The sequence below is a fragment of the Bactrocera neohumeralis genome, chromosome 5 (assembly GCF_024586455.1).
Source record: "Bactrocera neohumeralis isolate Rockhampton chromosome 5, APGP_CSIRO_Bneo_wtdbg2-racon-allhic-juicebox.fasta_v2, whole genome shotgun sequence".
In the NCBI taxonomy this organism is placed as follows: domain Eukaryota; kingdom Metazoa; phylum Arthropoda; class Insecta; order Diptera; family Tephritidae; genus Bactrocera; species Bactrocera neohumeralis.
This window is the reverse complement of record NC_065922.1, coordinates 77316242-77330496: the sequence shown is the minus strand read 5'-3', so window position 1 is coordinate 77330496 and position 14255 is coordinate 77316242. Positions and strand designations below refer to the sequence as shown.

At 37.3% G+C, this 14255-nt stretch overlaps 2 protein-coding genes across 11 annotated transcripts in view; one reads left to right on the top strand and one right to left on the bottom strand.

Annotated features, from left to right (window-relative positions):
• Positions 1 to 14255, top strand: part of LOC126759826 (amyloid-beta-like protein) — a 145319-nt gene that overhangs the window by 91488 nt on the left and 39576 nt on the right. For all 10 annotated transcript variants that reach the window (XM_050474971.1, XM_050474970.1, XM_050474968.1 and 7 more), the window contains one exon: positions 4361 to 4531. In XM_050474971.1, coding sequence (XP_050330928.1) covers positions 4505 to 4531 — 27 coding nt within the window. In that variant the 5' untranslated portion in view covers positions 4361 to 4504. The remainder of the gene's footprint in view (positions 1 to 4360; positions 4532 to 14255) is intronic.
• On the bottom strand, positions 9896 to 12620 carry LOC126759828 (uncharacterized). The gene is made up of 3 exons (XM_050474974.1): positions 12460 to 12620; positions 12098 to 12212; positions 9896 to 10408 (listed from the first exon to the last, which is right to left on the bottom strand). Exons 1-3 carry the CDS (start codon positions 12581 to 12583, stop codon positions 10237 to 10239), a joined length of 411 nt encoding a protein of 136 aa, XP_050330931.1. The 5' UTR covers positions 12584 to 12620; the 3' UTR covers positions 9896 to 10236.

Genomic DNA, 14255 nt, shown 5'->3' with positions numbered 1-14255 from the left:
AACAAGCAAGGTGCGTGAGGCTCCCAAATGGTGGGTTGCTTAGTTAGATGCACTTGGAAACGGTTGCTGGGCGCGTGCGTATATGTAAATAATAGTATGAGAGCATCCTTCGCGCGGCAAACAACTCGGTGTAAATGAGCGAAAACAGTGACGCAAATTTTAATTTGGTTAAAACTAAAACAAAAAAAAATAATAACAATAATATACGCCTTACAATGAGTGGTAATATGAAACATCGGAGGATGCTGCAAATAAATTCGCTTGAACCGAAACTATAATACTCTTCACAAATGCAAACGATTTCTCACAAGAACTTTGTTTGGTCAGTTCATATGGCAGATTTATGCTATAGTTACTCGATCTCAACAATTTCTTCGCACCGTCAAATGAAAAAGTTGGCTCTTGATGTTGATCGTTCAGTTTATATGGCAGCTATATAGGAACTATATATAGTGAGCAGTTCCGAGAAATGACCAGCTTCTTGGGAAAGATAGCACGGGTGTACAATGTCCAATGTCAGATCGATATCTCCAAAAATCGGAGGCGGACGGACAGACAGACCCAACAATTTCTTCCAAGACCTCGCCGCTGGGTCCTCTTCACAGCTCTCGTTTCAATTGGCTTTCTGCGCTCCCGTCGAAAGAATTTTGGCAACAAAACGGTGCCTTGTGAATGAAAATGCGTTCCACTGCTGAGAAATATACTTTTTGGAATTCTATGCATGTCATTAAGTCTATTCGAAATTATAATAAGTCATACATTTTATATATAGTTTTGCCCAATTAGCGTTTCCAAGCAATTTTCCTTTGTTTTCCTTATTCTAATTGTCATATTGTCAGGTTTTGTTGTCTTCTATTTGTCTTCCGTACTACTTTTCTGCACTCTCCACATTTTAGCGCTTTCCCAAACCACTCAGATACTTCTCTGTGTGTGAGTGTGGCTGTGAGTGTGTGAGCCCATTTCACGCTTAGCATTCTGAATGGCAGCACAATGGCAACGCATGAAATTTGTTGTAAACAACAATTTCTTTATGAGCAAAAACTGTTACAAGGCCACACACATCCGCAGTGCAACAACCACAACAGCAACAAAACTAAAACTCATCAAAACAATAAACAAAATAATAGCGGTATTCGTTTATTCACTTTTAAAAAACATATGCTCCAAATGCAACAACCAAAAGTGCTTAAAACACACTCACACAGACACACACATACGTGCGCATACTTCTTTATTTTTATTTTTATTTGTATTTGCGATTAATAGAAATGCACATTAGCGTTGCATATGACAATGTGACCAAATTAACAATGCAAATGGACACGCCACTGCGAGTATAATAGACAACAACAACAACAGCAAAAAAAACTAAAAACAAATAAGCCTCGAAATCAGCTAAAGCATTACTTATACAGCACTGAAGTGGAACTAATGAGCGAAGACCACAAATGTGAAATGCCGGAAGGCAAGGCAGGAAAGCGGGAAAAATGCAAATTTAGGAGGTATTTTCGGGGAGTGGGAGCAAACCGGTTAGCTGTACGGGAAACTGTTGTAGAGAAAATTGAAGACTATGACTGGGACTAAAAACTGCTATTATTTGGTCAAATGATGCACAACTAAAAAAGATCGAAACAGATTTATAAAGACAGTCTGAAGAGTTTAGGCTAAAGTTACGAAATTATTCTCGCGGTAAGGCTACAAATCTTCTCGGACACTAACTGTTAAAATATTATTAAGGAAGTTGAGGTTGAAAAAACCAGGCACTTTCTCGACCATCATCCTGCTTTTGCAATACTGAGGTTCGCCTTAGAGAAGCTATAAGGATTGTGTTTTGGCTCTAGAATCCAAGCTAATGCAATAATGTACTAGGGTATACTCGTCTGGTAAAGGGCGCCCGAAAAGGTTGGACTCACTAAAAGGCTTAAACGCGTCCAAAGAGCGGCTCTCATGAACACCTCTGGTTCTCTGCGGACTTCATGAACTACTTAAAGCTAGTCATGCGAAGATCGCTGTAAATCTTAGAGAAGCTGGGTATATGAAAGAGTCCAAACAAGGTCACGCTGAAATTCTCTCCTTCTTAAACTAATCCATAAATTAGGAGAAGTTGCTGGAGAACAGGCGCAGAGAGGCTTTTCTCAGAAAGGTCCAAGCGAAGAGTTAAAGTTGGAAGGAAGTCTTCTGCAAGGAGCTCTTCCTCAAGCTTAAGACTACCGCACTACTGTAGTGTTTTCAGGCAGAAGTGATTTCTTTTAAGGTAGCAGTGGAATTACCGCTCTGAAGTGCGACAGCAGAGCGTTGATATTAGCATTGAGCTTGAAAAATGTACGCTCAAACTTAGTCAAAAAGTCCTCACTGAAAATAGCATCATCCAATTACATCGACAGACTCATTTGGGTGCCTGGTCATAGCAGACCCGCTCAAATCGCAGTAGGAACATGTCTCCGTGGTCATCTTCGTACTGGACCTTTGTAGCACCTTCTCCGTCATAATCCACCCTTTGCAAGACTGAGGCTAAAACAGTTCGGCAGTCAGGTCTTCGTTGAACCAGCAGACATAGTCGATTTTGTCAAGATTCGAAGTAGCAACTCCACAGTTTGGATGGTCTTTTTAAGGTCTTAAATTATAATTTAGACTCATGTTACTAACTAAAACCCATACATGAAGCATAAAATCAGTGGTTTTGGCGATCTTTTCAATTTAGTAAACTGTGATTCTTCTCTTTCTCTCGCCTTATGACTCTCATACTCTCCTGTCTACAACTCAACTTTGGTCTCTCCCTCACTGCTTAATTGCCAGGCAGCTTTTTATTCTGTAATTTCGAATTTTATTTTTTTCATTTTGTTTTTGTTTTTGCCTACAATTAAACGGTCATCAATCACACGCTCTGCGCCAAAGCGCGTATGCACGTGTTTTTGAGAGTGTGTGCTCATGTGGGCTACATGACGAGGCTTGCCGAAGTGCTTACAAGCATTAAGCAAGTGAATTGCATGCATAAAAATAAGCAACAACAACAAAGCGAGTGGATGACTGTCAGAGCGCGCAATTTTTCGCATTTTTTCACTTTGACAAATATTTTTTTTGCGACGCTTTGCGTGTTTGCATTAACCTTTTTTGGGTTCACTGATTCGGCTATTTTTATTCGATTATGCCCTCGGTGATGAATATTTCACATATTTTTCTGATTTAGATTAAGTGAGTGCGTCGCAACTGGTCAAAGTGGAAAACGATGTTCTTGCAAAAAACCAAAAATTTCGTTTTGCATATAAAATACCAGATTTTGAATAATATTTATGAGGGTGGTATCTAAAAAAGTTTCGTATTTATGGAGGAAATTTAAAAAACAATGATTTCTGTATTTTTTCTAAGTAAAATAGTATTTAAAAATTTTCAAAACAATGCCCCGATTCCACCAAATAATGGTTGAATGGACTGAATGTCATTGAAAGAATATTGTCAAATGCAAGAAAATATACAAGGCATCAATTTTACCCTTTTTAAAATTCGAACTAATTTCGAAGATATAAATTTTTGAAATTCGAAGTTAGCATCGAACAGTTTTTTACAAAAACGTTATCGTGTTCGAAAATAAAAATCATTTTCGATGTTATCGTCGAAAATTTTGAAACTTTACTTTTTCCACTTTCACATTAAAATTCAAAACGGATGACGCCATAAAAACCGTGTTCGGAAATAAAAATCATTTTCAAAGTTATCTTCGAAAATTTTGAAACTTTGCTTTTTCCTCTTTCTCATTAAAATTTAAAAGTGGTGACGCAAAAAAAATGTAACGTCTAAAATTGAAAGCCACAAGTCACTCAACCAGCAGCGGAAATATTTTCAAAGTGAAGTGAGCGCTAAGGAGGCCAACTGGCTAATGGCAAATGGCCGCTGCTGGTCATGTGAAATTAGGTTATCACGTTCCGAAATTGGCTTTTCTGCTTATTAAAGTGAGCATTAAAAATTAGCTTTGGCTGCTAAAGTGTGCGACAAATGTGCGGCGGCACGGCACTCGAGCGCCGACCAGCGGACAACGGGGCGTATGATTGATGTTGATTTCGAATTGGAGCGTGAATGCACCGCTAAATGGCGGCGAAAGCAGGGAAATGGCAATAAATGAAAGTGGGAATAAAGAAAATTAAAGTTTAAAGCAAACGCTATTTTCTTCGACAACTTTTGTATAGTTAGAGTAGCGCCATCAGCCATATCAAAGTGAAAGTTGTAAAAACAGCAAGAAATAGTTTTATAAAGTTAAATTTATAATTTTTTTCCACAATTTTTAAAAATGTTTTTTGCATATTTATACAATAAATATATATTTTTTTTAATAATTCATTTTTTCGTTTTTTCTTGTGTGTTACAGGCCGCCTCACCGCGTTGGGAGCCACAAATCGCGGTGCTCTGCGAAGCTGGCCAAATATTCCAACCACAATACCTCTCCGAAGAGGGACGCTGGGTAACGGATTTGAATAAGAAGACATCGGGCGCCACATGCTTGCGAGACAAAATGGACTTACTGGACTACTGCAAAAAGGTGAGTGAAAAACTCGAAAAAAAATCTAAAAATAAAATGAAAATTTAATGAAAATGCACAAAAAATTATCTGCTCAAACCGAAATCTAAATATTGCAAAATACAACTCTGCAACGCTGGAGACCAGACCTAAACCCAGTGCGCTTCGCAAAGGTGTGCAAATTGGGTCAACTGTCAAAAAGATGCTGAGAAAAATTTATTAAAATTACTCTACATATTTACAAGCAATGCAGACCCTTTGCGCTGATAGTTCACTCCTTCGTAAATACATACACAGCATTTGCATTTTTATTGCTGTGCAAATTCCTGATAATACCCATCCTTAAGCCACTTATCGATTGCCAGGCGAAACCCTAGCCAAAAAACTAATTTCATTCCACACTTGGCTATTTGACTATTTGGCTGCGCCATTGCTTAGTTGGAGATTTTGAAAAATTACCGTAAGGACCTAGTGCACACACGCGCAGAGAACTTTTCACAGATATATAGTACATATATGTACATATGTATGTATCCGCAATGCTAGTTGAGTGAAAAAATTGCTGAAATCACTTTGTGGGTTCATGTGCTGGCAAATTCAGTTTGGCGCTGGTGCATTTTGCAAGCAGTTTTCGCTTCTGCTTTGGATATTAGACTATGGGAATGAGTGAGAGAGTGGTTAGGATAGTATGTTGTGTATGAAGTACTGCAAAGCTCATACCAGTCATTTGAAGACTTTTCCAATTTAGGGCTTATCACAATTCCAAATAATTTCAAAAATTTAATTTTTCGATATTTCGGAGTTTGGGCTAGCATAAAAATTTTCGAAAAATTCTATTATTTATGTTTGAAATTAAAACCTATTTTCTAAGCTATCTTCCGAATTTTCGAAAAAATTCATTACAGGTTCGAAAATAAAAATTCCAATTTTCGAAAAATTTCATTACGGGTTCGAAAATAAAAATTATTTCAGAAAAGCAATCTTCCGAACTTTCGAAAAATTTTATTACGGTTTCGAAAATAAAAATCAAAATTTGTAATAAATAAAAGTATTTATTGGTGTTATTTTTATCAATGTTCGAACTATTTTCAAAAATATCAACTTCGGATATTTAAAAAGTGCCTAAAATACGAAAGCAACAGCTGTCTCTTTACCCTAAAACGCTTTATAATTTGGAAAACCCTTTGACTTAAACTACTCTCGAACTAGTCCCTAAAACACTAGTTTCAAACTACTCAAATTATGTGCTATTTAATTTTTGGAGAAATAGAAAGTTGTCTCCGCCTTCTTTCTTTAGCAGCTGTACAATATGGCTGTAATATAATATACACACATTTGAAGGTGTGTCAGTATTAGTATTGTTAGTGGGAATGTGTCCTAAATGTGGCAGATAGCGGCGTTGGTGGCGAAAGGGTGCTAATATATTGACTAACTCCACGTGCCTTCTCGCTTTGCATTTTCCCGTGCTGCACGCTCTTCTTGTTCCTCTTGCATGTGTTTGTGTGTATTCTTTGTATAATATATGCGCTTCGGGCGTGTTGGCCATATTATTAAGCGTTTGTGGACGCACGCGCGCGTCATAGAGTTTTAAAGCTCAACTATACTTGATTGTTGTTGCCTCACTTTGTGCTTTCGTATTTATTTTTTGACAAATAAAAATGTTTTTGCGCATTTTTTCGCAATCACGCCAACTTTTATAAACGATTTTTTACCCACCGTTTTCTGTTTTTTGTGCCTTACCCGCCTCCCGTCGCACTAATGGCACTCGCATCCTTCACTTGTCTCAATTTTAACTACATTTTTTCCAGGCGCTGCAGTCAGCGTAAAATCCTTTTTCCTCCCGCTCGCCATCGCATTCGCTTTGCCTTCCCTTCGAAAGCTCTGCCAGTGTTCTCCCGTCTCATTTATATACTTTTTTCTCACGCTAACTCGCTTCTTCTCCTGCCTTGGCCTGCTAGTTGTCTGTGCGCTGACCCACCATGGCGTATGCGTGACATTTCGCTGCAATTTAATTTATTGCAGAAAATCAACGAAAAACTATAGTTGTTTGTGCGCATTTCTTTTACATTTTCCTACATTTTTCTTACATTCAGCGTTGCATTTATTTAACGTTTGCACGAATTATGCTGACTCTGCATGAAGTATTAAAATACTGAACATTTGGTCAGCAAAATGTTTTGGGCGTAAGCAGCGCGTTTGGCAGAAAAGTGCATTGACATTGGCGGACTGTTTGTGCTCCGCAACCATTTCGAGCATTTAAGCGGTTATTCGTTTTGATCGACTGAGAAACGGCCTCTGAGTAGCCGAAAAAGTCTTTTCGTATTTCTAATCAAACTTCAACTTATTTCTTTATACCCATTTTTGAACAGCTGTAACTTTTTTTCTTTTCCCCGAATTTATTTATTTTTTATTAAGTGAAGCTTAGAATGTCACCTTTCCAACACTATATGATATGACACAATGTGATTGGTAGCACCGGTGATATACGACTGCAACGACATCTACTGACAAAATACGAAAAGACTTTTGCGACTACCCAATATTTCTCATTTGAACCCCAACTTTTTTTATTTATACTACTCCGTAGATGAGCTCACGCAGCAACAGCGGTGACTACATCCACAATTAGTGTCAACGAGTCTACATAAGTTTTCTGATCCCACCAACTTTCACAATTAATAGATGTCAATTAACGTCTACTTTTAATAACCTTGCTTCATCGAAAGTCCATTCTTAATTGTTTACGGCCGGCTGTGTACTTTGGACATTCCACATTTGCCACGCCCCATGCAAACTTTGCGGGCTGCTTTAATTTACTCAACTCTGGAAGTATTATTTTGCATGCCGCTCACAAAAAATTGGCCTGTTGCACCGTTTCCCTGAGCATGTTACATTAACTATCTACATGCCTTGCTTTTATCTTTACTTACCGCAAAGCTCACCGTTGTTTGATAGCGTCTCGGATAATACTCACCGCAACTTCTTGGCGAATTCTCCCTAGCCTTCAACCGCAAACAACTCGTCCAGCCCTGTGCATTCAGTCGCACCCACTTCGCATAATTGCCCAACTCTTCGTGCATTTACCTGTCAGCCTGTGTCAGCCTGTTTTATTGCCTGTCAGCCTTCATTGCTGACACTGTTTATAACCGCGAAGTCCGCGCGCAACAATTAAAAATATATAAGAAAAAAAATGTTTTTGAATTACACAACGAAATTGCCTCACTTGCTACCGAGGTAGGCTTTTATGGCCTCATCAGCGAAGACAATAAGACAATGCGCCAACTCATTTGATGCGCTTCATTACGCTGGCAAACGCACAGGCGCGCAGAGCGCTGCAACTGAAGCGCATAAAACTATAATCTCCCACACGCACAAACACTCACACCCATACTTGTTACGGCTTTCTGTTGCTGCATGACAGCGTTGATTCGCTGCTGCGTTGTCTCATATTTTGCATAAATTTAATTAAGCGGCAATGTTGCTCACACGCCTCGCTGCACCGTGTAATTTCGTCTTTTATGCTGCGCCAGAATACGCATGGGTCAGCATGCAGGCATAACGCTCGCTACTTGCATATATTAACAACAACGAATTGCTTGCTTATTGACATTGGCTATAAATAAGCCGTCTTCTGTACGATGATCCTTTGAGGCGACGCAGCTTGTTCTCAATCAAAAATAACTTATTATATAATTACAATGCGAAATATTTTAAATAAAGGCGCGCTGTCATACGTTCGAGCTACCGCTGGGGCTTGAGCAAATTATCATCTCGTGACTTTGGGGTCTGAGGCGGCTGTTTACACTTACCAATCATTTCTAATGCACCAAAGAAGGAAAAATGTATAGAAGTAAAAAGTGATAAAGAAAAGGTTCTGTCCTTATTATTTGGGGAAGATGGAAGTCTGCATTCTACGCCCAAATGTTAAGGTATGGTCGGGCTGAACTTATGAAATAAAATACCTAAAAACAGCTGAAGCTTTGGAAAATCCAGTTTCGTTAGTCGTTTATTCAAGTCAGTCACTTCAAAAGAGGGGCTTTAGGTTAGGTTAGATCGCTGATCAAAGATCACACGTGGACTGATAAATGTAGTCCTTTGTGTAGCCATTGAAAATAATAACTCCTGTGTTCGGACTTACAGATTGGCAAAACGCTTAGTAGCCAATACAATTTGCAAAGGCGTTTAATTTCAACACCCGCCAGTTCGATAGGATGTCTGAAGGTATGCGCCCCCAATTGTCTAAGTCTTGACTCCCCAAACACGGGACAGTCAAGAAAGATGGAAGGAAGTGCTGACTTCTTTCTACCGCATCTTCTTCTAAACAACTTCTGCAGACGGCGTCTGGTAAGATTCCCAATCTTAAAGCATTCATCAATAAAGCACTGTCTTGCTAAAAGACCCACAACTAGGGAAAGGCTAACCTTACTGAAGGCAAAGAGATCGCTAGATCTCCTGCGATCAATCTTGAGCCAAAAGGCTTTTGCGACTGCGCAGGTACCGTTTGTGGCCCAGCGTTGGCCAAGCATCCGCGAGTCCCAGCTATCCAATAGTAGAACACAAGACGATGCGGGAGCACCGACCCGTTCCCATTCTACCGATAATGATTCTAGGGTGCCTTTTTTTGCTAGCTCACAAGCTTTGCAATTACCTGTGATTCCGCTATGCCCTGCACCCATTTCAGTCTTATCACAAAGCTAATGCTGCTAATGATAGCGATGTTAGACACCCTTCGACTAACTCTGAACGCACTATAAATGAGCTCAAAGCTAGTATCACTGCTCTTCTATCTGAGTGAATGGTTACTTCTCTAAAGGAGGACGCATTTTGGAGCAGCAAATCTGGTACTACTTTGATGGCTGCAACCTCAGCCTGGAAGACACTGTAATAGTCAGGAAGTCTGAAACTGGCCTTGATCGAAAGCTTCCTAAACCCCTCCACCAACCTTTCCCCCAAATTTTGACCCATCCGTGAAGAAGCTTACTGTCTCTCTCCTCCAACGGCTTCTTCCCACCCAAAGCTCCCTCGTCGGTATATTGGGCAGAGAAGGAGCCGCCAGAGTTCGATTTGGCGACTCCATGATCCAGATTAAAAAAGCAAGAACACGAAGCTGCGACCAATTTTTCCAAAAAGTTAGAAAACTGCCATTCAGTGATGATGCCCATCCAACCTTGGCTGTACGTCTGAAAATCAATGTAAGACCACATCCTTCTATTGCATCAATCCTGGGTCTTCCTCAAAAAAATGTCACAAACGCGGTTTTCCTTCTATTCGTAATGTATGTACATATATTCAGACCCTTCCGAGCACATCTGCCTTCGATTTAGTAATAAGCACAGTTGTTTGCATATTACTTGCCACCATCTGCTCGCCAATCTATATGCCAACTTTGTTGTTGATAATAAATATACTTTTGTTTATTTCTAAATCTAAGTGAAAAATACAAAATAACACATTAAATCCAAACAAAAATATTTACGTACTAAGATTATGCAAATAGTATCTATACAGCTAACTCAGAAAGACGACACAAATGAACCGTAGTAAGCCTTATCAGCACAAACAACCTCCAACGTTCAGCCGAAACCGCAACCGCCAGACGTATCTCGCTTGTAAGCGCTCAGCGCACCAACACATCTACCCACTCACGCCGCGCAAGATCATTGATCGACACCCTCCTGCTCTCCCACTCGTTCCCTCTCTCTCGTGCGCACGCTGCTGCTCTCCAGTCAGCGCTTCAGCTTGTTCTGCTGATCGCTGCCGAAGGCATCGCGCTCAATGTAGTACGGCGAGCCGTCGGGCTTCTTGCACTTGTAGCGCAGCTTGCAGCATTCTGGGAACGGTTTGTCCATGTGTATGCGCTCGCCGTTGTTGCAGTTCTCGATGCGTAACCGGCCGCAACTGCAACGAATGCAAAGAAATGTGAAACGACAATTAGATTAATGGCTGTGCGGCTTTATTGATGCGCTAAAATATTTACTTATACATGTGCATTTATATATATGTATGTATATTTATTTAAGTGGTTATGTGCGAGAAAGAAAAATTGAAAGTTAGCGGAAAAATCGCAATAAATAATCGTGTTGTCTGTCGCCTGTGTGTTGAATTGACTCAATTAATTAACTTCATTAGTGATAAGTGCACTTCCTCCCCCACTTTCTGGTGCATATAAATACATATGTAAATAAATGTACATTTATCTCTATAAATATGGCTGTGTACTCATTGTCGATCATTTACCAAGAAAATCTGTTTACAATTTTTCCGTAAAATATTCAAGCAATTAAGAGGTTATAGCATGACTTCATAGCCAAAGGCAATCCATTAAAATGAGTACATGACTTAAGCGTACGAATGACGTCAAAAAAGAAAAGAAATGCAAAAGAAATATGTAGACAACCTATTACTTATAATCAAAAATAACTTTTGCTAAACATTTTAAATACTTTGAGAAAATTGTATGAATTAAAATAAATTAAGAAGTCTTTATATACGCGAACTAGTCCCTGAGCTTTTGAGATATCGATCTGAAATTTCACACACGTACTTTACTCCCTACGAAACTGCTCGGTTGTCGAAACCTTCGGCATCGAACCACTATAGCATATAGCTGTCATACAAACTGAACGCTCAAAATTCTTATGAGAAATCGTTTGTATTTGTGAAGGGTATTATAGCTGCGATGCAACCGAAGTTTGCGTTTTTTCATGTTTTCTCGAGTTTTAGCAATATTGCCGTTGAACGCATTGAAATGGATATATTAATTTTTTAAGTGAAGAGAGGCGCAAATAAATTGGCTCTTATATAACTACTGAATGAAACTAAGTGGGTTTGTTTGAGACAAATTATGATTTATTAGTAATAAATATATTTTTAAAAATATCTTTGTTAAAAAAAATTATTATTAATTAATAATAATTTTATTTTGTGCAAAAAGAATCTTCGAAAAAATGGTTTGATCAAAATTTATAGATTAAATTTTTTTGATTAAATATCAAATTTATAGTCTTCATTGAAGTTTAAGTCAGAATTAGTTAAAAATTATATTTTATTTAAAATTAATATTGATTCCCAATGGAATTATTTATAATTATGCTGACTATTATTATTTTTTCAAAAAAATATTTTTTTTTTTTGAAAAATTCGAATCAGGAGTATATAGTAGTTTAAAATCAGGAAAATAATTCTGGTGATTAAATTAAATTTTTAAATTTTACAATTGCTTTAGTAGTTAAAAATTAGTATTTTTAATTTTTTTCAATTTATTTATTTATTTTCAATTAATATATATATTTTTTTCAATTTATTTTTTTTCAATTAATTTTTTTTTTCAATTTATTTTATTTCTTTCAATTTATTTAAATTTTTTCAATTTATTTAATTTTTTTCAATTTATTTTATTTTTTTTCAATTTATTTTATTTCTTTAACTTTTACAATTTATTTATTTTTTTTCAATTTATTTTATTTTTTTCAATTAATTTTTATTTTTTATTTTACTTTTTTGTTTTTTTACTGCCGTTTAATTACATATGATTGCAACGCGAACACAATTTTAAGAGAAATTGCCTCAATAAACGAGCAAACTTACCCCTCAATAAATATTGAGCCGTCCTCATTGCAAGTGAGGCGCTGACACGGCGCAATACCCAGATTCACGCCAAGCTTCAGCTCATCGCCGCGATAAATGCATTTGCCCGGGTTATCTAACAAGAAAGGGTTGAGTAGTGAAAATAATTTGCTAAAAAATATATATGCCACAAACACTTGTACATAACACTTATTGCTGCGAACAATATTTTCGATTTTTTTTTTAATTGTTTTCAATTTCTATTATATATATATATAGCAAATATATATAATATTTTTCAATATGTATATTTTTTTAATTTTCTTTGACTTGATTTTTGCTCCTCGAACTTCCACATTTTGCTTTATTTATTTTTCACACACCTGGGTCGGCCGCTATTAGACCCGAGTATGCCTCAGTGGTGCTGCTATACAGCAGCAACAACACCAAGGTACCGGTTAAAAGCAAGAAATTTTGTAGAAACGCGCTTTGTCGTAAACACAACATGTCGAAACTAAATTGACAACTGAGCTGAGCCAGCCAAAGCTGACGTGCCTCAAGCCATGCTCGAAGCGCTCGAAAACCAAACTCTTGGAACTGACATTTAAATGCTGCTTATTTGCTTGATAGCTCTGCTAGCATGCGCTCTCCCACACTCTATCGTTCGGCGGCTTATCAATTTTGAGTTGTTTGCTGCAGCTTAAGTGCTGAACTTGCACTTGTTGTACTTGTTGTTGTCGAATATTTTTTTTCTTTTTTTTTTTAATTTTTCTGTATTTTTCAATATTTTCTTTATGAAAATTATTTTATTTTTTGTTTATTTTATTTTTATTGTTTTGTTTTTGTTATGCTTTCCTGTGTACACTTTTGCTCGGTTTCATTTTCATTTTTCACTCCGCTGTCTCGCTGATTTGCATTTATATTGATTTGCATGTATTTATTTTGCCTTTTATGCCGCACAATCGTATCGCTTACACTCACACGAGTGCGTATTCCGCCTCGGCCGGGGTCAGAGGTTATCGTGCCGCTTTGTTTGGCAACGCCACATCAATACTGTAGATTTGGAATTTGCGTTGCGCCGCTCTTACGTACACATATTTGTGTATTGCATATTTACTTCTGAATTCTTCTAGAAATATTTGCAATAAATTCTCCTTTTTTATTGCTTTAAGCCACTCTTTCGCTTTCAATAATGGATTGATTCGCTCCTCGTGTGCACTCGCTGCTATAAACAGTATGTAAATATACATATGTATATATTTATATATATGTACATATATGTATGCAGTGTATAAATATATGTAAATTAATATTTCCTATTTGTCTGCAATAATATTTAATCCATTGAATTTTATTTTAGTTTCTTTTTCGCCTGCTTCTCTAGTTCGCAGTCCGACTGTGGTCTGCGCATAGTTTACAGTTCGCCCGCTTATTGAGTATTTTCTATGAATGAAAAATCATTGTTAACCTGACAGTCTGTTCCAAATATATTTACGCTCATACATACAAACACATTTACGCATTATTGTCCATTTTGTATGCTCGCCATAGTGCGACGTAGCCGTCTTAGCTTCGCAAGCCCACAAACTGCCTTCACTTTTAACCTTTGCTGCGCAGCAATAACAAATCATTCGAATTTTTCAATAAGAAAAATAAAGCAAAAACAAAAACTATTTGTTTTGCCGCGGTGTTTAACGGGACTTTCGAATATGCATGAACTTCGAAAATGAGGTCGCATTTCTAGAAACTTTTCCAATGCCAAATAAAAGCTTTTTTGTTCCATAACAACGTAAAGGGTTAGATGGGTTTCTGAGGTACAAACAAAACGTATATTTACGATTTTTTTTTCTAATATAGGCAATTATATATTTGAAAAATATAATAGGTCTCCTGAAATTTTGATATAAAAATGTTGAAAATTCAGCCGTTGAGACCTCATCTCCCTAGGTGTCTAACAAAAAAGGTGCTCTCTCCGTGGACAGCATAACATATTATAGGTTAATCTAAAATTTAAACACTAAACATATTCTGTTCATACATACATAAATCTCGTTTTGAACGAAGAAAATAAAAAATATAAAAATGTTTCTGTTCTTCTCAAACTTTTAATAAAAAATCTCATCTCCACCTTTATGGTCGGTTTCGAAAAAAACGCTTGGGGCGAAAATTCTCATGGCTG